At 37.6% G+C, this 25403-nt stretch overlaps 1 protein-coding gene across 1 annotated transcript in view; it reads right to left on the reverse strand.

The window, feature by feature from the left end:
- Nle (notchless protein homolog 1) overlaps positions 1–25403 on the reverse strand; it is a 71546-nt gene that overhangs the window by 44330 nt on the left and 1813 nt on the right. Inside the window, exons 2-5 of the mRNA XM_090373581.1 lie at positions 24621–24773; positions 20708–20928; positions 13323–13402; positions 355–431 (exon numbers count right to left, since the gene is read on the reverse strand). Coding sequence (XP_090229707.1) covers positions 355–431; positions 13323–13402; positions 20708–20928; positions 24621–24758 — 516 coding nt within the window. The 5' untranslated portion in view covers positions 24759–24773. The remainder of the gene's footprint in view (positions 1–354; positions 432–13322; positions 13403–20707; positions 20929–24620; positions 24774–25403) is intronic.

Raw genomic sequence — 25403 nt, forward strand, 5'->3', positions numbered from 1 at the left:
TATATTAACACAGTTGCAATTTCTTTAGGAACAATTTCTTTCCATTCCTGCAGAGTATTGGATAGGGTATTCAAAGGAATTTTCCATTTAGTGCTACAAGAGCCACAAGTGTTTACTTGATACCAACACACCACTGACCATGTATACCACTGATCAAGTATTTTTGGAATAATTATTATAATGCATTATCTGAATAGTATGCTTAACCATATATAAATACTTTTCACCAATAAGCTTCTTTCAGGTATATCAAATTAAGTGAACTTTAACTACAGACGCACTATATAATTATAAATGTATATTAAGGATCCTTACTGATTATAATTGACAAAAAGAGAATGTTTGTTACCATACCTGACCATTTTTACAACCAGATGACAATTTTTTACCATCAGGAGACCAAGCTACACTTAACACCCAGTGCTTATGTCCTGGTAAAAAAAAAAAAAAAAAAAAAAAAATTATATATATATATACACACACACATAATTAAATGATCACCTGAGGGGTAATCATTTAATTTGTGGACTAGTTCAAGATCTTATCTTAATTGTAATCATCTGAATTCTCCTCGAAATACTCTCCCCTTAACTTCACACACTTTCGCCACCAGCGTACCCATGCATTAAGTGCTTCTTGCAAGCCATTTTTTGAAAGACTGCTGTTGTTGTGTTTAGATTTTTCTGGTGCAAAGGCTACTTAGGCCATATTGCACCTATCATAGTATTTAATACTAGTTTTATTGGCTTCTATGGAAGCAGTTAGAAACGGTTATATAAACCTACTCATTTCAGAAAGAAGAAAAATTCTGCAAGGTTTGAATTTTCACCTAGGATATGGCTAAGTGACAATTCCTGTAAGTTTGAGAGAGAGGTGAATTGTTATACAAGGTGCATTCCAGGAGTATGCGTTTTATTGTAAGTGGCCTGCGGCAATGTGAACACTGTGGAGGGTCATTACCTGACAACAGGAATAGATGGGTCAAATGAGTGTGGCCTATTCGGGCTCTGGCCAACACTACCTCTTCTTGTCTGTTTCTGTGAAAATTGGAGGCTCATAATTGCGGCAAAGGTTTAATTTCAAGGAGTTTGTTATGTATATGCGATTGCCAATGAAGTGTCTATCGTTCCTTACAAATATTTCGTATATGCATTTTGTAATCACTGAATGGGACCCGAAAATTTATTGGGGCTGTGCTGGATGGATGCTTGGCAGCAGTATCTGCAATTTCGTTCCCTGGTATTCCAGTATGGCCTGGGATCCAGCAGAGGACAACTTTTTGTCAATGATCTCTGAGACGAATCAACTCTGATCTGATAAGCTGTAGTAATGGATGAGTAGGTGGGGAAATCTTTTGCATTGCTAATAGGGCACTTTGCGAGTCTGTGAAGATTATGCTCTTTTGGATTGAGAGAGGGAAAATGTTTTCCAGAGCAAGCTTTATGTCATATAATTCAGTGGTGTAACTACTGCATTCTGTTGGAAGTGATACAGAAATGGTAGAGTCGTGGAATACCGCTGCTGCACCTGTTCCACTCTCAGACTTCGATCCATCAGTATATATTTTAGAGAAGTCAGGATAACATTATACACGTGCAATGTGCAGCTGTTGGATGTTATTATCCATTAAAGAGTGTTTTCTCCATTGGTGGAAATAACTGTCACAAGACAGCATGATGACAGACCATGGAGGAACGTGATCAATAGGTTCTTGGTGGACTTTATTGAGTTGTATATTCCAGTTTTCTGCTAGTTCCATTAACCTAATACCTGCAGGCCTAGTTGCTTGTGGTTTGTTTCTATAAAAGGTCGTGAGTTTCGGATCATTAAATATTGACCAATTAGGATGGGTCGGCTGGCTTTGGATCTTGGTTGTGTAGTTCAGTAATAACATCTTTCTTCTGATCTTCAGAGGAGCTTCATAGGCTTCTACATACAGACTTTGCACTGGAGATATTCTGAATGCACCTAGGGCTATTCTAAGAGCTGAATGTTGAATAGGGTTCAGGCAAGATAAAGCACTTTCCCTAGCAGAATCGAAGACAGGTGCACCATAGTCCAATCGAGATCTGATTATGGATCTATATAAGTGAAGCATGGTGTAACAATCTGCTCCCCAGGTTGTTGCTGATAAAGCTCTGAGTATGTTCATTTTTTTTTGACAAGCTGTCTGGAGATGTTTTTGATAGTTTAACTTGCTGTCAAAAATTAAGCCAAGCAGACGAATACTATTTGCTATTGGAATAGGTTATCTAATTGGAGTTCAGGATGATGATGCATTTTGTGTATGGTGCAGAAGTGAATGGCAGTCGATTTCTGGCTGGATAGTCTGTAACCATTTTGTGTCATCCAAATCTGGATCCGATTTATTAATATCTGCAATTGTCTCTCAATATAGTTCATGTTCTGAGAACGGCAGGAGATTGTGAGATCATCGGCATAAAGATACATGAGTCCACTGTTTTTGGAATGAGTTCAGTTAAATGATTGATTCTAATTGCAAATAGAGTGGCGCTGAGAATGGACCCTTGAGGGATTCCTTCTTCCTGGACAAAGTTTTTAGACAGAGTTCACCGATAACGAACTTGAAATGATCTTTTTTGTAAGAAATTCTGGATGAAATATGGCAAATTTCCTCTCAGGCCAAGAGAATGTAGATCCTTTAATATGCCGAAACGCCATGTCATGTCAAAGGCTTTCTAAATATCCGGACAGACCATAACGAGATGCTCCTTTTTGATGAATGCATTTCTGATGTTTGTTTGAGCTTTAATCATAAGGTCCAATGATGATCGATTTTTTCTGAATCCAAATTTATTGTTATTGATCAAATTTTGGGACAAGATACCAAGCCAGACAGTAATGAATCATTTTTTCGAGGGTTTTGCTCAGACAGCTGGTAAGTGAAATTGGTCTATAGTTAGGAGGAACAGAATAGTCTTTACCAGGTTTTGGGATAGCCAGTACGTAGGGATGATGCCAGGAGCTTGGGAATGTATGTTCAGTGATGATTCGATTGAAAAAGATGAGCAGTGACGAGTGTGAAAATATCCCATCAGGGCCAGCAGTGCTGTTCCTTGTGTTGGTAAGAGCATGCTGCAGTTCAACCATGGTGAATGGTTAATTATATCTTAATGCACATCTGTCAGTGAAATTCAGTTTGGATTTTTCAGTTACATCTTTAATTTTTTGAAAAGATTGGTCATAAGCAGTTGAAGAGGACAACTGAGAAAATACAAATCCTAGTGCATTTGCGATTTCTGCAGGGGTAGGAAGTTCCCGACCATTCCAGTTAATTAGTGGAGTAGACGTTGGAGGAAATTTGCCATTCAACAGTTTTATCTTGTTTCAAATCAGTCTGATGTCTGTATTTTTATTGATCGAGGAAGTGAATTTAACCCAAGATTTTTTTTTGCTTTTCGTCTGATATAACAGGCTCTTGCTCTAAGTCGCTTATAATTAATAAGATTCAAAGTGGTTGGATGTTTGTAGAATTGATTCCATGCTTTGTTTTTCTCTTTTTTTGCATTGTTACACTCTTCATCCCACCAATAATTTAATTTTCGTCTTTACTGACTTGGTACTGTGGAATGGCAGCAGTTGCAGCTGTTAGAATTTGGTTTGTAATGTGTTCAGTAACATGGTTGATAGAAGAGCACTGTATGATATGGTTGTTGAACGAGACAAGCCTGCTGTATTTTATCCAGTCAGCCTTTGGAAATTTCCATTTTACTGGATTATCTCTTGGTGATGAACCGGAAGTTTGAACTTTGCATATTATTGGGAAATGATCACTGTTGTGAGGATCATTAAGAATTACCCAATCGATATTTGGATAAAGCACTGGAGAACAAATGGAAAGGTCTATTGTGGAGGTTGATCCTGTAGGAAAATGTACATAGGTAGGAGAGTCAGTATTCAACAATGTTAAATCCTGTCTGTCTATCACCATTTCAATAAGCTTACCATGCCTGTCTAAGCTAGGGGAACCCCATAATGGGTGGTGAGCATTAAAGTCACCTAGTATACAAAAGAGAGGTGGTAGTTGCGACACAAGATCTTCGATTTCCTGAATAGAATATGGACAATTAGGTGGAAGATAAACTGAAACTAATGTAACAGTGATTCCAATTACTATGTGTGCGGAAACAGCTTCTAAGAAGGTTTGCAATGGAATGCATCTGGAGGGAACTCTTGAATCCGACAGGATGGCTACTCCTCCATCACCATTATTAGTGTCGGATCTATCCTGTCTGAAAATAGTGCAATTTTTGACAGCAGGGGAAACTTGGGATGTCAAGTTGGTTTCTTGTAGGCACATGGCAATAGGATGGAAGCAGTGAATTAATTCATTGATATCATCGATATTGCTGCGAAAACCTCTACAATTGCACTGAATAATGTGTTCCATTATTTGGTTTTGTTCGTGGAAGATGTATCTGGCTGCTTTTTATAAGCGGATTGTTTCTGATGATCTGGTTTTGATTTTTCTTTTCCCGGAAAAAGTGGGACGTCCAGATTCATTGCTATCGTCCATATCACCTTCTGCATGTATTTCAAGCAGTTCTTCTTGGCAGACAGTATCATCTGTATCCATGCTTGTTAGGCATGATTGTTTTGCCTCAACAGGATACGATCTTGGCAAATTTTCTGCTACCTGACGATGCGGAGGTCTCTGGGATGGAATTATAAATGGCGTATTATTGCTTTGGTTTACTGAATTTGGTTTATATGGATGCTGGACCGATGTTGTTGTTATTTGGTTTTTAGGAGCATTAGCAACTAAGGCCATATTGCTCCAGGGATATGTGGTGGTCATTCCCTGACCTTTCCGCATCCTCCGTATTTGGTGGTCACGGGCTTGAATCCCTGTCTAATCAAGAAGCATGTGCTACGCATTGCTGCTCCTGCCCATGGCTACGGAGGCGCCCCACGTTGGACCGAGAGTACTGATCGAGCCCAGTCTGATATTGATATTTTTGGAGAGATGGATACTTCTGTCTGACATGCTACTGATTCCTGTCTGTGAATGGTAGAAGCATAAGTGCGTTTTGGTATACTTAAGTTGACCTGTTTTTTCGCTTCTTGGTAAGAGACTTTATTTTCAATTGTATATTTTTCTATTTTTTTTACTATCTTCCATAGATCACAATTTTTAGAGTAAGCTGGATGCTTGCCACTACAATTAGGATACTGTGGTGTTGGAGCATTGCATTCTGCTTGTGTGTGATTTTTGTAGCTGCAGTTTGGACATATAGCATCTCCACATGGCCGAACTTTTGACATTTATAACATCTAACTGGATTTGGGATATATGGCCTAATGTGACAATTCAAGTAACCTGCTTTGACAGAACCTGGTAGATTTGGAGTACTGAAAGTTAAGATTATGTTTTGCGTGGGAGTTAAGTTGCCGCCTTTTCTGATCATGATTCGTTTTGCACGAGACATTTTGATCTTTTAGCTCCTGGACAATTTCTTCCTCAGAAACGTTTAACAGATCCCATTCGGAAATCACTCCCTTGGAAGAATTCAGTGTGTTGTGTGGGGTAACCTGAATCAGTATTCCACTTAAGGAAGTAAGTTGCAGTATTAACTTAGAATGTCTTGAGTGAGATGTCTCTATCAGTAAATCTAGTGATTGGAGATGTTTGACCACTCTTGGTGAACCTACAGTATCTTCTAGGCATCTCTGGATGATGAAAGGGGAGAGCTTGCTCACAGGTTGGGAAGACAGAATGTACTATAAGGAAAACTGGAGATTCCTGCTTCCTAGTGTCCTTTATAAGTCTCTTTGAAAGAGAGAAGTCATGGTCGGTGTCAATGTCATGTTCATGTTTAGAGCTCTTGGGCTCTAAGTGTGGAAATATGCCAGTTTCCATTTCTGCTCCTTTTAGCCCTGAGGGATGGATTTTCCCACAAGTTACCGGCCCCGCCACGTGGAGGCAGGAGCTGTGCCACCAGCAGATATTGAAGTTAGTAGAGTAGTTAGTATTTGATATGAAGACTAAGAAACGAAAGGTGGATTCCCTTTCTGGGTTTTTAATTCTGACTTTGCAAGCAAAAAACCACTTGATGCAAACAAAAGAGGAGACAATCACACAAGAAAAGAAATAATATTGTTTTCAAAGAGCACTCTATAAATCGTAAAGAGAAATACGCTTGGCACTATCACTTGGCATTCGGAGCCTTGAAAGACTGCAAAGTGCTTCCATTGTGGCTCTGCAAGCATCGTTTTTGGACACGAAACACTTGCCTTTCATAGCTTTCTTCAGACATGGAAACAGGAAGAAATCACAAGGGGCTAAGTCGGCTGAATAAGGGGGATTGGCAGAACTTTGGCACCTATGGCAGTGATCACTGGCTGCACAATATTAGCCATATGGGGCATTGTCTAAAGAGAGAAACTACTTCCCACCAGAAAGTTCTTGACGTTCCTCATGAATGGAGCAGCGAAGTTTGACTCTAAGAAGCTCAGAGTATGCTTCCTTATTCATAGTTGTTCCACAATGCACAAAACGTGTAACAAGAATGCCTTTTATGTCAAAAAACACAAGAACCATTTGTTTTCAGCTAAATGAGAAGCTTGAAATTTCTTAGGTCTTGGTGAATCAAAATGCTCCCACTCACTTGACTGTTGTTTTGTCTCTGGATCATAGTGAAAAATCCAAGTTTCATTACAAGTCACTATTTCATTTAAGAAGTTTTGATCCTGTGTTTCAAAACGATCAATCAACCATTTCTTAGCACAAGTCTACTCTTTGCTGTTTTTGTTCTGGAGTTAAATTGTGTGGAATCCAGCAGGCACATTTTCAGGTGATCTTTCACAACATTGTGAGCACTACCACATGAAATGGACATTCTAACAGCTAATTCACAAAGTATAATTCACCTGTCTTCATCCAAGATTTCCTGGGCTTTTGCAATTTGCTCAGGAGCTGTGGAAGAGGAAGGCTAACCAGGTCTGGTCGCCTCCAACAGACTCGTTACCTTCACTGAATCGCTTGTGCCATTTAATTTTGGCTGTCCCACCAAGACACTCATTACCATACACTTCATTCATCTCTAACTGTTTCCAATGCATTTAAGCCCCATCTGACACAATAACGAATCACATCGCTGTTCAATCTGTATGTCTGACATGATACTTTCTTCAAAATGATCGTCAGTGATATGCAGCTAAAAAAAAAAACAAAAATCATGCAACACTAGCTCGACAAGTACTGGCATGTGAACACAGAGTCTGCTGAGTGGCAATCAGGGAGAGTGCCTCTAGAGGCAGTTATAAAAACTTTGCGCTGTAAACACAAAATCTTGCACCAGTCTGCAAATTAAATGTTCATCCCTCATACAGACAGATAGATAGATAAAAATAATTAAATAAAACACAAAATGATGCAGAGTTTTTTCAGGCTGCTTTGAATACAGGTAGTTCTCGACTTTGAGTTAATTCGTTCCTAGAGGGCGCTCGTAAAGCGAGAATTCATTTCCCATAGACAATGTTAAAAATAGGGGTTATGTTATCAACAACGAAATTAATTAGCTAATTAGTTTATGTTTAAACAATGATTGATTTATCAAATGAAATGAAAACGGAGCCTGTAAAATCAAACAAATTATAATAATAGAGAAATTATTTACGACTTACAAAATTAAAGAATGTTTATTCTTCTTCATCATCATCATAGACTAAATGCACACTCGTTGATCACTCATTATTGGCTCGGCACTCATCGGGGTTGCACAAGATTTTGGTTTGTTGCACAAGGAGCCGTCTTCTTCAGAAATGCTTCAAGAGGAATTTGTTTCCAAGATAATCTTCTTTTTTCTTTATAAATTTCACAATTGCACGCATAAGAAAATTTTAATTAACGGCACACACAAATTGCAACTAACACGATTCACATGGAGTAACAAGTTTACGAAGCTTAAAATAAAAGGAATGAAGTGAAGATTTGTTTTTTATACGATTGAAGATTTCAGTAAAGGGGAAACACATTTCGCCATAATAACGTAAAATTCCACACAATTCCAGCTATCAGTATTTTCGCAAATGCAAGAATATCGAGTTTACTACCCATTTATAATTGCTTGCAGTAACAGAAAAGCCCAATAAACCGGAAAGTGCAAATTGGTTTTATTTTTTTATGGTCGTGACTTACAGAAGTGTGCTTTAGAAAAATATCACAAAGCCATTCAAAATTGGTTCTTATAACGGAACATATGATAATGATGAAAGCGTAGTGCATTTTTAATGACTTGACTTGGTAACTAATACAATTTACAAACCACGCTCATGACCTTTTATATGGCCTTAAGGTCATGCTTTAAAAATGACATTTTAGAGAGATAAATAGTTTGGTTATACAGCGAAAATTTCAACTTCCGAGATCTTGAAACGAATTACCAAAAAACAATGTGTTATTGGGTTCACATTACGATATTTTAACGATACTCTGGAACTGATTAATATCGTAAAGTGGGGTACACTGGATTGTATAGCTACACACGTGGTTTGGAATGTGGTATTTATGAATTAACATTCTTTTTTTTTGCAATTAATGTTCATATTTTCAATTTTGTTGATACTTGATACTTGGGAAAAAAAAAAACTCTTAAACCCAGGAACTCTTAAAGCGAGAACTGCCTGTATATCATTATTCAAATATATTAAAAAATTGCTTTTAAATGTTAAATAAATGTTTAATTGCAAATCAAGTCAGAAGTGCATTTTAGCAATTATAATGAATTTTTAATATAAGCAATTTTTTTTTTTTTTCTTTATTTGTGAAAGTGTCAGGCATCACAGAAATCACTTAGACTGAAATAACAGCTACAAGCTTTAAAGATATTAAGAAGTTTAAAGTAACACAATTTAAACATAGAACTACCCCCAAGAAGGGTTTTATGGTATTATACCAAACACAAACGTTACAAGATACATTAATAGACACTTATCAAAAATTAAGAGGCCATCTATAATATGGCCTCTTAATCTTTGATCCTCTTTTGGTTTATTTGATGAGCTAAAATAAATTAAGAAGCCATCCATAATATGGACTCTTAATCTTTGATCTTCTTTTGGTTTATTTGATGAGCTAAAATTAATGACTTAGATTGGCATATTCAAGCCATCAGAAAGAATAGACCCGGGTAGTGCATCAACAGAGGATTAAGTAGACCATTTAATAACTTCAATTTTTATTTATATATATAATAATAAGAAGGTTCAGAAAAGTTATCCATAAAATACAGACTGTTAATTTTCCAAGTTACGTAATTTTAATGTAAAATATTTAAGGGCAAAGGCCTCATGCTACGAGGTAGAATGACTAACATATAGATTAGTGCAAAAGCATCATTTTAATGTAGCCATCTACCAAAGTAGTTAAATTAATTAATTAAATTGACTTCATTTTGGTTATATCTCATATCGTGAATGCCTTCACGTTTTTTTTTTTTTTTTTTGTAGTTGTTGGCGCATCGGTTTCTGTGGCCATAGTGCACCTCCCAAGGTTTTTGCAGTATTTTGATCCAAGCCCGAAGCGGGATTCGAACCCGCGACCTTTGGGTTGCCAGGCAGGCACTTTACCCACCTGGCTAGCCCGGTCGGCTGCCTTCACGAGTTGCCATGGTATTGTACTACCTCGAATAAGTAATATTTCACCAGTGGAGAAGACTACTGTGTTACTTATTCTCAGCAGGTACCACCACCCAGACGGCAGTTTCAAAGTTTCTCCTCAGTGGGTGGGCAGGTACCCTGCTGTTGCAGAACAATAAGAAGATATAAACAAAATGATGCCAATTTAATTAATTTAACTACTTTGGTAGATGGCTACATTAAAATGATGCCTTTGCACTAACCTATATGTTAGTCATTCTACCTCGTAGCATGAGGCCTTTGCCCTTAAATATTTTATAGTCTATATCACTGCACACCATCAGGCATCTCTCATATTGTGAAGTTATACTTCATAACTGGGTTGTCACTATTGTTTTGGCAACACCAGGGTACCTGCCCACCCACCAAGGAGAAGCCAACAAGCTTTGAAATGGTGCCGTTTGGGTGGTGGTACCCACTGAGAATAAGTAACAGTGGTCTTCTCCACAATATCATGGCAACTCATTGTGAAGGCATTCACAATATGAGATATAACCAAAACGATGCCAATTTAATTAATTAATTTAACTACTTTGGTAGATGGGTATGTTAAAATGATGCTTTTGCACTAACCTATATATTAGTAATTTTAATATATAATACTAAATCCAAATTTTTTTTTCCCATTATAACTGTAAGCTCCTCCGAACACTTAAATTGTTTAATAAGTTTTATTTTCATCATTATGATCCAAACATTGAGGTGTCTGTTATTTTTCCAATAGCCTGTGTGACTTTGTAAAATGATAGAGTTATCCAAGCAGGGAAATCTTATTACCTCTATCTGAGATCAACGTGCAATAGACAAAAAACTAGAAACTATTCCACCAATAATGTTACACATATGAGATATAACTAGGGTACTTATTGATTTTAAGGTTTTCAATAAATATGTGGGAAATGTGAGATTGAAAAAAAATTAAATAAGTAGCACAATAAGCCAAATGATTTCAAATTAAAGTAACCTGAGGAATTCGTAATTATGGAATTTTTTTATGTTTTTTTTTTTTAAGAAAAAGGCATTAGCTTAAAATGTTGCAATAAATAAAAATAACGAAAGACAAGTCATAAAAATAGCCTGCTTTTAGAATTACCAAAACATTCATGCAAGCTTGGCAACATTTTCTTTGCTTTCTTTTAAAGCTTATTTTTTGTTTTGTCTCTAAAGAATGTTATGGTTATCAACAATTTTAGTGTGAAATGGTTGCCAATCCCTCTGGTAGACTGTCAGCAAAGAACAGTAACTTTTGAATGTCAGTAAAAGACAAACAGAAAATCAAGCAATGTATTTGGCAGTGCCTCCAACCAGCAATGCTGCTGCTCTATCTAACAATAATGTACCCGAAACGAGTATTAATTATGTACAACGGAACATTTCTCCAATTGCAGAGCAAATGAGTTCAAATGATCGAACTACTTTCCCTTACATCGACTCCTATTTACATAAGAAAGTGCATTGAGAGTTTGAAAGGAGATATGTGTAAAATGATTGCTGTTCTGTATAATGCTATATTTGCAATCGTCTATGGTTCAAAAATGACACAAAGAAACCAGCTGCTAAAGATGCACCATTGATATGCACTGCATTTTCCGACGTTGATGCTGACAGGAACCTTGTGTATAATAGCTGCAGAGGATCACTTAACAACAACATTCCAGCACTATCTAAGTTGAACTGCTTCGTCTACCCAGAAATTCCATTGCATTTACCGAAATGGGATTTAGTGACAGAGAGGCCTATTTCTCCTCACTTACTGTTCATGCAAATAAGGCATCTGAGACATGCAATATGGACAATATGGCATTCTGGGCAAAGTAAACAATGTGCCTGTTTCAGTCAACATGATGATGCATTGCTTGCCAAGGCAGATTGACTGAAACAGGCACATTATTTTCTTGGCCTAATATGCCGTATTGTCTGTATGTGTCTCAGGTGCCTTATTTGTGAATATAAAATGCAAGAAAATGCACAAGTACAGCTATTTGATCGGGTTAGTAAGAAAGTGAGTGGTTACAGTGTGGCTTCAATATTTGGTCGACACACCTCTCTAGTGATTGCATCAAACCCACAAATTCATTTCCACGTAACTGTCATTGAAATTCTTTGATGACAGTCACATGGAAACAAATTTGGCTAAAGGTGACATAAGTGAAGCGGTTCCGATTGAGAAAAGTCTCATCGCTCAACAGCAAATGTTGTAGAGTGACGATAAATATCTTAGAATCAACCCAGGAAAAACCAATGTACTACAGAGCTTACTGTTTAATGAGCACACAGAGGAACCATCCTTTCCCAGCATTTATCTTGGCCCATTCAGAATGTTCGGAGAGAATTTACACTTGAATATTCATGATGGCAATGAGCAAGCTCATACAATCTGACCAACGCTCTGTTACTCCATATTATCTCCTTTATGTAGCAATGAATATAATGAGATTGAGAACGAGAGACTCTTTAACGGTGGCTTTCAAATAATACATTAAAGGCTGTATCGAAAACAATTTGGCTTTCCTAAGGTCAATTCCAAACTCTACCTACTACTGGGCTCAATGTAAGAGCAATGTATTCGCTATGATCAGACAGCTCGGTAAACCCACAATGTTCTTGACTCTGAGTGCCAATGAAATCGGTTGGCTGCACTTGCTTCAGATATTGTACAAGTTACAGAATAGGGGCATGATATTAGAGAGGAAGATGCATGCGACATTAGCTTCGCCTTCTGCATGAAGTCAATGAACAAAGATGCTGTACTTTATGCGATATACTCCAAGAAGATTGTGGATGTAATTACGAACATATTGCAGTTGAAATGTTAAAGCCCGTTTGGCCAATTTATGTGGTCAACTTTTTCAAGCGCATAGAATTTCAACATCACGGTAGTCCACACAAGCACATTTTGCTATGGCTAAATAGCACTCCCAAAGATTTTTTGGGCAAGAACCAAGAAGATGCCATCACAATGATCAACAAGGTAGTCTCTTTCTCCGTTAGTGAGGCTACAGGGAGCATCAAGTTTCAACTCACAAACATACGTTACAAGAAAATAACACCGGATGTAGCCGTGTCGATTTGAAGCACCATTCATGCCTTATCGCATGAATGGTGCTTCAAATTGACAAAATCATCATTTCTGGTTTGTCAGTTTGATCAACAAATTGGAAATGACGTCAAATGTCGTCATTTCCTTCACTGACAAATCTTTTGTCCCCTTGGAATTCAGTATTACATCACCATTCTGCGACACATTTGTGTGTCGCAAAATCGTGACAAATTGGTTTTACTTCAGTCCGAAATTTAGTAGTTGCTGCCAAAGATGTTTTCACATAAAAAATTTTTAAAAAATCCATTGTTCTGTCAATTCAAGTTGTACTAAATGACTACAGCTGAATAACAGCCAATGTTCTTAACAACACTCAACTTATTCTTATAAGTGTTACTATATGAAAATTGCACATCTGCAATTTGTTTATAATTTAAGGGGATTAATCCTATTGAAAATTTTGCTGCCTTTGAACAATCAGTTTGGGACAAAGTACAAAAGGTTTTTAAGAGCTGTATATTGAATATACACCTTCCCTTACTAGCAGATTAGTAGGCTGATTAAAACGTATTTAACCTATTAGACCAAAGATGAAGATTATACTGCTAAAATCAGATAATACCTGTACATGTGAACTGAGGAGTCTCTGTGTTAACATCCCAAAATCTCACTGTAGTGTCACCTGATCCACTAGCTAAGTACCTGGATAAAACAATTACAAAATCATTCAATTGCATATTATGCACTATATTATATAATCAAATAAATAATGTGCTTAGTGCACAAAATTTCAACAGTTTATATATATATTTTTTATCGCATGATGTGAGCAATACACGAAGGAACCAGTTTTTTCCTGCTTCCTTTGCTTATCGTGGCCATGAGATCCAACCGGATAGTGCGGCACCATCATGATATCCAAGCCCGAGGCAGGAATCAAACCTGCGACCTTTGGGTTTCCAGGCAGGCACTTTACCCACCTGGCTAGCCTGGTCGGCTAACAGTTTGTCATCCCAACAATTTATATTTATTTCTATTAATACACATTTGGCTATACAAACTAGAAATGTTGCCTCTACCTACTATACAAAAATGTCCTAGTAATACTGTATTAATTTCATTGCTATTAATACTATTCAGTTTGCTGCCTCAAAGTTTATGCCTGGATTTCACATCAAAAATAATAACTGTTTACAAACCACACGAGAGAAACTTGCACTGCAGATTGGCACTAAATACGTACTTGTGGAGGGGTAAGATTACAAAATGAAAATCAATAAATCAATCTTGTTAAAAATAAATCAAATGAGAATACAAAGATCAGAATTAGTATTGCTCACAACCAATATGTTCTTACATGGTCACAATTACAAAGCTTGTTACAGTTGCAACACCTCTATGCAGAAGAAGCCATTATTGGCAGCCACACTCAAGCTGCTTTGCATACTATCATCCATTACACTAAGTGGACAGAAATCATGGGATACTTACCTAGTAACGGGTAGGCCCACTTTTTGCCAGGATAAGGGCAGGCACACGGCCAGGCATTGAGTCCACTAGTTCACGAAAGTGTTCCACAGGTATTTCCACCCATGCTTGCTGCATCGCTGTCCATAATTCTGTTGCATTCCTGAGTGGAGGATCCAAAGTCTGAACAGACCTTTCCACAGCATCCCAAAGATGCTCCACAAGGTTCATGTTCAGTGAATGGGGAGGCCATTCCATGGTGGTAAAAAACTGCAGAATGCTCTTCAAACCATTTTCTAGTAACCATGTCTCTGTGGAGAGGCACATTTTCCTTCTGGAAGAGTCCACTGCCCTCTGGGTGCATGATTACCATGAAGGGATGCAGATGGTCTGCAAGGATGGACATGTAACCTGGACCATTCAGAGATGCGTCTAAACACAGAGGTCAGAAGGTGTGCCAGTTGAACATGCCCCAAACCATTACCGACCGCCCACCTGCTTGAACAGTTCTTTGTTGACATGACGGGTGCATAGCTTCGTGCGGTTTCTGCCAGATATGCACTTCCTGCCCACTCGAAATAACTGGAAATGGGACTCAACGGACCAAGAGACGGATCTGTAAACATCCAAGGTCCGTGCCGATGTTCTTTTGTCCAGTCGAGGTATAGAGTCCTGTGTTGTGGTGTTAGCAATGGCACTCTGGTCTGCTGGCGGCTCCCATAGCCCATTGCGACTAATGATCACCTGATGGGCTTGGTGGAGACATTTCTGGCATCTCCCTCATTGAAGTTGGCAGAGATTTGTGCCACTGTCACTCTTTGGTTGCCTGGAACAATGCGAGACAAATGTTGACAGCCATGTTCATCCACCACCTTTCTCCACGATGAGATGTTATTCCAAAAATGGCGTATTCCTGATACATTCTTGATACTGTCGAACAGGGATAGTGCAATTTCTGTACCACCTCCACGATAGAGTGACCCATGCGCCAGGCACCCACTATCATCGCTCTTTTAAAGTCTGTTAACTCACAACATTTATCATACTGACATTGAATTACCGTCTACGTGAATGCAGTATACCTATATACCTTCCAAGCGGTGGGTTCGTCCATAGTGAGAGAGGGGTGACAGCATCATGTTGCCCAGGAACCAGGTATTCCATGAATTCTGTCCTTTCGGTGTACTTTGCCAATATAGCCAGTTTGTGCATGGTAGTTTAAGGAACAAGTATACTCATATGTCATTATTTTAGACACCCTACTGCAAAAATTCATGAACATTTACCTGCAGTGTTATTTTACTGATAAATTTCATTACCTCAACTCTGCAAAGATCATATAATTTTCTCTGAATGAAAGAAAACTTAAATATATTGAATAGCAATGGTCTATCAGAGCACTTTCAAGAATGCGGAAAATGTGTTTTTTTCAATATATCCAAAGAAAAAAAAAAAATGGAGGATGGCTATCACATATTGTAATTACAGCAAGAAAGCATTTTAAAAGGAATGTACATATATTCTACACATTTATTGTGATGATTACTAAAAAGTCATTTTAACAGTTTTGATTTTCACTAATAAAGACCTTTTATAATTGCATTATTTTAATGAATAACACTATGATTTTGACACTATATACACTGTAATGATATAATATTATACACACATTAGCCAAAACTTTTGTATTAAGACAGTCACAGACAGAAGAAATACAAATAAATGTGAATAAATGTAAATAGATGCAAAGAAAACTGTTGCGAGGTGATGATACGTTGCCTTATTGAGTAAAAAGACTTCAAATGCCATTTGTCTGCAGTAATGAGAAGCCAAAATGGGGAAAATGCGTGATCTATTAGACTTTGAAAAACATATTATTGTGGGTGCATGTTTAGCAGGAGCCATGATTCAAGAAACAAAAGACATAACTGGTTTCTCAAAAGTTTTAATGACTAGAAAGAAAGCGGTTCTTCCACATCTCAAAGACATAAATGTGGCAGAAAAACAATACCTCAAGAGCAAAGCTGTCATACTCTAAGGAAGACTGTATGGAAAAACAGGACATCCAATGTGCAACAAATAACATCTGAATTCAACCAAGCCCAGAACTGTTCTATTTTAAACCCACACGATGCCATGCACAGGGAATTGAAGAAATTGGATATTGGTAGTTGCCAGCCTATTACAAAGCCAATTGTTTCAGAAAAAAAAAAAAAAAAAAAAAAAAACAGAAAAATCCTTTCAAATGCGCCAAGAATGTTGTGATTGGACAGAAGAATAATGCAAGAAAGTCATGTGGTTGGATGAATCATGATACACTTTGTTCTGCACTGATGGTAAGCAGAGAATGTGGCAAAAATCTCACAAAGTGATGGATCCTGCTTGCCTTGTTAAGACAACCCAACATCTGGAGGTGGTATAATGGTATGGGGAATGTTTTGTTGGGACAGACTGGATCTGCTGATACCAGTGGAAGGTCGAATGTCATCCATTTTGTAACAGATCTACTGCACCCTGCAATTTTACACTTTTATCCCAAAATGATGGCTACTTTATGAATAACAATGCAACAACACATCATGCCAGAATCGAGCAGAAACGCTTCAAAGAACATGACATGGATTTCCACCACTTTCCCTGGCCCCCACAATTACCTGATTGCAATCCTATTGAGAATGTGTGGGATATGCCAGAGAGAGCTATTCAACAATGAAGTCCATTGGAAAACAGTTTCTTTTGTGTTACTTCACTTTATAGGAAACATATTATTTTGTCTGTATTGGGACTAGCAGGTGAGAATTATTCAGGATCACTGCTGAATTAGATACAATGTCAGCCAAATCATTTCTCCTGATCCCAATGTGGCTGTGGACTCAGTAGAAGCAAATATCAAAATCAGATTCCAAATTATAATGTAGCCTCTGATGTATCATGGACAGAATTAGATAAGAATTATTATACCTATCATTCGAAAACCTGCAATGAACTTAGGGAGTTGATATATAATAACATATTTTTGGCAATGGCAGATTTGTATGCAATCCAAGGCTAACCCTGAGCATGCAACTCTGCAGCGTATATGTTAATTCTGGGAGAACTTACTCAGATATTGTAGTAATTGAAAAGACAGCAGCTGATCCCACAGACATTTATTTCAAGCCATCTGTGTAGACTGACAAGAAGTTAGAATATTCAGTTGCATGATGAGTAGAGTGGAGTTGTAGGTAGACAAAGGTGAAGCATCAACCTTGCCCCAGTTGTTAAGGAAGAAGTCACAACATAGTGCGCAAGCAAGTCAAGATGGGCAGCTATGTCTATTGTAGGTAGATTTCTGAGTAATCCTCAGATATGAATGTCAACTGGACGATTGGCAATCTAGTAGCTAATATAATATTTTCTTAACATGGCTCAAAATCAGATATCCATATGGGACGGTTTAGCAAGGATTTCAGTTTCAAGGCATAGCATAGGGACAATTGCCTTTTCCGAAGCAATAGATGATTCATTTGCTTCCACATATAGATTCTGAGCTGGAAATGTTTTAAATGCCCCCAGTAGCAATATGCACCAAGCCTGATGGCATCTATCCATGAAAAGAACACTGTTTCTGGCAGATGTGTACATTTAATATAGCATGCACCCCCATGAAGTGGAGAAGAGAGTATGAAAGATGTTCGAGTCTCTTGTGCTATGTGCACAGTTGACAAACATGTTGAAGTCAATTTTTTATCAAATATGAGTCAAATTTTGTGTCATGTACTACTGAAATAGAATTTTATCTATGTTTCAACTCAGGTTCAGAGTAACAATTTTGCTTGTGGGAAAAATGCACATAGATAGTTTTCTGCAATGAGAACCTGAAGTCATTAACCACAGCTCAGGAACTGAGGAAGTCTATGGATCATCACGGTTGCTATTCAGTGACTCATTGCATAACTGGGAAAATATGCTGAAGTTATCAACATAGATGGTACAGCTTACAACTAAAGCAAGTTGTTCCATAATGAAATTCACTTTAAATGGCAAAAAATGTGTAATACTTAAAGTGATCCTAGGAACCAACTCCTTCTAGTAAAAAGACCAGGTGGATCCTAAGCAAATTTGTAAAAAATGACTGAATAAAATGTTTCTAATAAAAACTTGGAGATAACCAAAGTTATAAAGATCTTTTAAAATACCAAATCCTCAAGCCATATATCATATGCCTTTTCCATATCAAAGAGTATTCAGATTTCAGGGCATGTCAGATAGATGTTTCCAGTCTAATTAAAATGGTCCTCATCGGATCTGTCCCTTCAGAAGCTACACTGCATCCTGGAAAGGTTATTTACTTCTAAATACCATACAAGATGAGCATTGACCATTCTCTCCAGGGCTTTTACACAAACAGCAAATCACGATAATAATTAGAACTTCAAGATCCCTTCCTGTTAGATCACCAGATGGCATCCATCATTTCCTAATGGATGCCATCTGGTCATCCAACAGCACTTGCCTCGATAAGAGTACAAGCTGTTTTCAATTCTTGTATGGTAAATGGATGAAATCCCTTTGATGAGAACTTAGGTGTCAGCTTTTCTTTTCTTTCTATTTTTTTTTTTGCTTGTTTCAGAAACAGAAAATCGAGGGAGTAAGATGATTTTGCAGAGATCACAAGAAATGTTTCCCCAAGAGTATTGGCTATTGTAGTTGAATCTCTAACAGTACATCCCTCACATTACAGGATTAACGAAGGGTGCAAGATATATTTGCCTATCATTTACAAAAATTTTGTACCAGACTGCTTTAGGGCTGATTGACGGAGTAGTAGAGAATGTAAAACAGATATGATATACATTCCCTTTTGGCTCTGATGTAGAAAATATAGTACTTTGGTACATGCACATTCGAAGCCTACTAGATTATTTATGGTGGGATATTGTTGGAACATCCCCCAAGCTTTACTTTGTGCCCTTTTTACTGCTGTGCATTCTGCATTCCACCAGGGTTTCAGAAAAGGTGGAACCTGGCAGCCATTTGTGAAGTGCAATTGCAGTGGCACAGACAATACTTTCTGTAATGTACACTATGTATCCAGCATTAGCTCCAGCTTTTACATAACTTATGAGATTGTTGGTTGAGAGATACTTTTAAAAAAAGACTGAGCTTTTTTTTTTTTTTTTTTGGCAATGTTGCTTTATTATCATCCTCTTATGGCATTTTCAAGATGGTTGAGGTACTGTAGCTTTGGCTGCCATTAATATTTAGTTTGCAACATGGACTACAACAGTATCTACAGACTGAGAAGGGATGACATGAACTTACTGTGGTAAGTGAACATCATCAATGTTAGCTTTATGGACAAGTTCAGATCTGATAAAATGTACTGGCAGAGTCCTAAAGAAAGATTCAATTTTTTGCGCAAATTACACTAGGAAGATGCTTGTCTTGATGAATTATCTCTCAGATCCTTTCAAGGTATTCATCCATTTTATCTGTTGATGCCATACATCTGATGATGACACTTTTGATAACACAGCAGTTTCTCCAAAGGCTGTTTGTAGCATGTCATGTGTTTCCAAAGCTGTTTTATTACACTCGAAACAACCTTCATGAAAACACTTTGTTCTTTTGAATTACTTATTTCAAAAAGACTGTAGCCTTCACTGTATACATTTCACTAAACTTTCACATGCTTGACTAATGCAACACAGAATGATGTATAATGAGACAAGCTGCCACAAAAGTATACTCTTTTACCATTGTGTTTTACTCTTTTACCATCTGTGTATAGTAAAAATTCTTATTATTAACAGAAATTTTACACATATTATTCTCAACTTTCGGGTACCACCTTATACATAAAGGCAAATATACAGCACACGAACAGGTTATATGCTGAGGATAGGAGAAAGAGTGTAATTTCACAAACAATCCACATAAATACAAATTCATTTTGTTGAGGCCCTCCAAGTTTCCTTAAATCATATATTAACAATATAAGAAGTGGAAATCAGCTTAATTATTGTGGTTATTTTAATTTTGTTTATTCTTTTAATAATAGTGACAATTTTGGAGGTTACTACGACACTACTGCTAGTTACATTTATAAGATCAACAACAGAAAAGTGATATATGGAAATAGTTTGGAAAAACTGATATGTTTAAAACCACTTGTTTGTATTTATAAATATATTTGTCATATCTCGCAGATTGTTGCTGGGCTGGCTGCGGTCAGTGGATAGCACACATGGTCATAAGTTAGAGGATTGTAGGATTGAGCCTGTACACTGCCCACAGCCCATTCAGAGATGTTGCACAAGAAAATTCTAGTAGCAGCAAGTTCATAATGGTGCTATCTCTCAATCTGATACATATACAGTCATAAACATGTAAACTGTTCTGGTCTCAGCCATCTCAAATATAAACAAAAATTTATTTATTTAATGAAGTGGTTAAATAATTTTCAATGTAATCCATAGTTTCCATTGGTAATGAATTATTATGTTATGAATAATGAAATATAAATCTTTTTCTTTACAAAATATAACTTGCGGTTACCTTCCATCAGGACTGAATGAGGCAGAAACAACAGCTTCTGCATGACCTGGAATTGAACTAGTACAGCGAGTTACGGCCCTCACGCGGAAAACAGCTTGTGGTGCATATGTGATATCCACAACCTTTTCAGCATTAATCTCTACTCCATGGAGTGCCTTCTTTAAGGTTTCTGTAATTTCTATGTCATTTACAAAGAATAAATAGGGTATTTCATCATCGACCTACAGGAATGAAAAATATAAATAAATAAAAAACAAGTTAGTTAATATATGCAGTGCATTAGATTTCAGGCAAATAGTAATAATTCATGATTTAGAACAAAACGAACCAACCCATCAACGTGAATATTTGTTACAAAGATTCCTAATATATTCCAAGTAAGCACTGAAATTCTGAAATGGACCAATGCTCCTGTTCCAAATTTATAGTAATATTTTCTGTAAGGGAAACTGGTATAGAATTCCCAGGGGTCAAGAGTATATGTTGAAAATTTGGTAGCAATCCACATTTTCCTTGTTGATTAATATGAAAACACTTTCTTTTATGCCAATTTTTGTGTGCATGTGTGTTGGGGGGGGGATGACTGAATGAGTATTTTGCATCTACATTCACACGTGAGGAATTATTAAGGTTTGAAAATGGCAGAAGGTTATCAAATTGTAGCAGGGTGCTTAATGATCTTGTAATAACTGAGAGCAAAGTGGAAGAGAAATTGTTGAAGTTAAACGTAAGAAAAGCACCTGGGGTGGATGGGATCTATCCAGTTATATTAAAGGAGGTACTAAGCAAACCCTTAGCCATAATTATGAGAGCATCCTTCGACTCAGGGGAGGTTCCCACGGACTGGAGATGTGCAAATGTATCCCAAATTCACAAAGGGGGATCGAAGGGTGACATGAGTAATTACAGACCAGTTAGTTTAACTTCTGCTCTGGGTAAAATAATGGAGTCGCTGGTTAAAGATGCATTGCAGGATCATCTAGACAAGACTGCAGCAATAATTCAGACACAGCATGGGTTTGTTAAGGGAAAGAGTCTTGTCTGACAAATTTGATAGGATATTATGATGTGGTTACAAAGGAACTGGATGCAAAAAACAATTTTGATATCATATATTTGGATTTCAGGAAAGCTTTTGACACTGTTGCGCATGGAAGACTATTGTACAAATTGGAGCAGAATGGTATTAAGGGTAAGTTGCTACAATGGATAAAAGGATGGTTAAGTGGGAGAAGACAGAGGGTGGTAATCAATGGGTGCTGCTCTTCTTGGACTAATGTTATTAGTGGAGTCCCACAGGGTTCGGTGTTAGGTCCACTGTTGTTTTGTATATTTATCAATGATATTGATGAAGGTATATCAGGCTTAATGTCGAAGTTTGCAGATGATACAAAGGTTGGCAGGGTTGTTAATGACAGTAATGGCAGTGTGCTACTGCAACAGGATCTAGATAATTTGGGCAGATGGGCTAAGAAGTGGCAACTGAAGTTTAACCTTGACAAATGCAAAGTACTGCATATAGGTAGAAATAACCCCAGAGAAACGTACCAACTGTGTGGTACTACACTTAAGGTGGTAGAAAATGAAAAAGACCTGGGAGTAATTGTGCAGTCAGATATGAAATTCTCTGAGCAATGCAGACAGGCTGCCAGGGCAGGTCATGGGGTTTTGTCAATGATATATAGGAATTTTGCTAGCAGGGAAAAGGTGATTATCCCTCTGTATAAGGCAATGGTCAGGCCACGCCTTGAGTACTGCGTACAGGTCTGGAGACCTCATTTTAGGAAGGATGTAGATTTACTTGAGCAGGTACAGAGAAGGGCAACAAGATTGGTGAGGGGAATGAAGGGATCCTCTTACCGAGAGAGGCTTAAGTTCTGCAAATTGCAGTGGCTGGAGACTAGGCACCTGTGCGGTGATCTGATTGAGGTATATAAGGCCTTGAATGGATTGAGCACGCTGAATTCTGATGGGATCCTTCCACTTGTTCAGATTACGAACCTAAGGGGGCATAAATTCAAATTAAGAAAAGACAGATGTAGAATAGATGTGCGGAAATTTGCCTTTAGCCAGCGGGTGGTCAATTGCTGGAACAAACTTCCATCTGTCGTTGTGGAAGTTGATAGCTTGAATAAATTTAAGGAGGAACTGGACAGGCATTTGGAGGGAATGGTGTGATTTTTTTTTTTTTTTTTTGGCTGATGCTGCATAAGCTCATACATTTGCTTTCTTGCATCACATGCCACTACTACTACTACTACCTTTTGCTGACCTTTGCAGTTTTGCCGTTGAGTAGTTGTTTGACCATTTTGACACCAGTCCTTGTACACTTTAACTATGGTGGCTCTTGAACACCCCACCAGTTCAGCTGTTTGAGAAATCAAGGCACCAGCTCTTCGAGCACCCACAACCTGTCCTTTATCAAAGTCCGATAAATCCTTCCTTTTACCCACCACACTCGGAATCTTACTACCTACTGAACCACTGACACCTTATCTATGTTACGTAGGTTGACTAACTCAGCAATCTTGTACCTCACCTGGTCAACAGGTCGCATTCAGTTTTCATAGGGGTGGTCATAATTCGGTGATCACTCAGTGTATATACACACAAACCTTTCCAACTTTAAACATGGAATGATTGTGGGGGCAAGATATGCAAGTACCAGTATACTGACTGAAGTCAACATGGTTAAGTGCTCTCATTCTGTAGTCTCATGAGTCTACCATTACTGGCTAAACAACAGCCCAACAACTAGTCAAAGATCACACATGGGACAGCCATGTGTGGTCAATGCCTGTGGTGAGCTTCATATCTTGTCTCATACCACAGTAGTAATGCAGTGGTGGCCCAATTAACCACCCGGTACAACATAGGAATAACAAGACCAATATCAACAAGGCCTATGTGCCAGATATTAGCTTGTGCAGAGTTTAGAAATCAATGGCCATCACAGGTAACCATGCTCATTGTGAAACACAAGAATCATGGGCATGTAAGCAGCAAAACTGGATCAACATTTGGAAATCTGTTGCCTGGTCTGATGAATTCCATTTCTAACTCTGTCATGCTGACGTGTGCAATCACATTTGGCGAAAGCAAACATTAGGCAATGGCACCTGAATACATTTGTTGGCATTCAACATGGAGACAGTAGTGTTATGGTTTGGGAACTGTTCTCATATCATTCCCTGGGTCCTCTGATCACTATAAAATAATGGCTCAATAGGAACACCTACCCTTCTATCATTGTCAACCAAGTATTCTCTCTTTGTGATCACAGTGCATACAGATAACTCCACCATCTATTAACAAGACAACATGGCATGTCACAAGGCTGCTAACTAGTTCAAGAATGATGACAATAGATTCTCTATCCTCCTACGGCTGCCCAACTCACCTGATCTCAACACAATTGAGCACATTTGGGCTCAACTGGAAAAGGACATTTGACGTTAAGACCATCCACCAATGATGCACATTGTGACAATGTGTGGCATTATTAGACTATGCAACACATGGGTAGCACTACCACAGGACCCTGCAATATCTTGTGCAGTGCAGAGGAAGACATATACAGGCTGTATCAAAAACAAAAGGTGATCCCACAAGGTATTAAGTAGGTGTTGCTAATGCAAAGCCAACACAGCACATATGTATGTTCATATTCTGGTAAAGATTACATAGAAACTTAAAAAAAAAAAAAAAAAGTGATAACATAAAAAAGCTATATTCCTAATGGCAAGCATAATAACATCACTAGAAATCACATTAGGCACAGATCACTTGGCACCTGAGGCCTTTGTGAGTTGTATGGAGTGAGAAAATCAAAGTAATTTTAGAATTTGTCTGTTTGGACATCATGCTAAAACTAAATCAGTTTGTTGTAATACACTAGAGAACAAATACTTACCTTCTGAAGCATGGCATTACATATAAGTCTCAGCTGTTCAGCAGTAACATTAAGTGGCAAATCAAATGGTTTTCCAACTTCTTCGCCTGTCTCATTTTTAAACTGAGCCAGTACACGCTGAATTTCAAAAGTGGCCATAATGATTCAAAATATCTGCAAAAATTCAAAAGAAAGGAAAAAAAAAAAAAATTCTACTGAATTAGTGTGAACAGAAAACAATACAGCAGAACACAGTAACTACTGATAAGTTATATAATACACTTATATTTCAAGTGGATGACTGAATTACCTCTTTTTCTATTCTTATTCTGGAAAAGCTCTTTAATTATACAGTTTTTAAATAGTTTTCTAAATAACACTGTTGGTTATTTTTGGACATGTAGTCTGCTTCTTGAACAGAGGCAGAACTACATATCCACATTGTGAGTCAAAAAAACCATTCACAAACAGAGTGTACTGCAAAGTCTCCAGAATGTCCAAATTACAAGAGCGATCATTCAGCATATTTGGAATCATCTGACCTGTAGAAAATGGAAATAAAAATACAGAAGTATAAGATCAAAAATAATCATATATCAAGAGGCAAGAAAGCAAGTGAAGTCAGCTATAACAAAATGCACCTATGCTTCTGCTACCAAAAACTGTCAAGCTATTATAACTGAATTATAATAGCTTGACAGTATCATCCCAAATGGAGGTATCATCCCAACTAACTCATCTATTGCAGAATGGTCACTATCTTTACTTTTGACAAATCAACCTACTTCAAAACCTGGTTTAGTT

Source organism: Mastigoproctus giganteus, chromosome 5 (genome assembly GCF_048544385.1).
Source record: "Mastigoproctus giganteus isolate SK-2022 chromosome 5, ASM4854438v1, whole genome shotgun sequence".
Lineage (NCBI taxonomy): Eukaryota > Metazoa > Arthropoda > Arachnida > Uropygi > Thelyphonidae > Mastigoproctus > Mastigoproctus giganteus.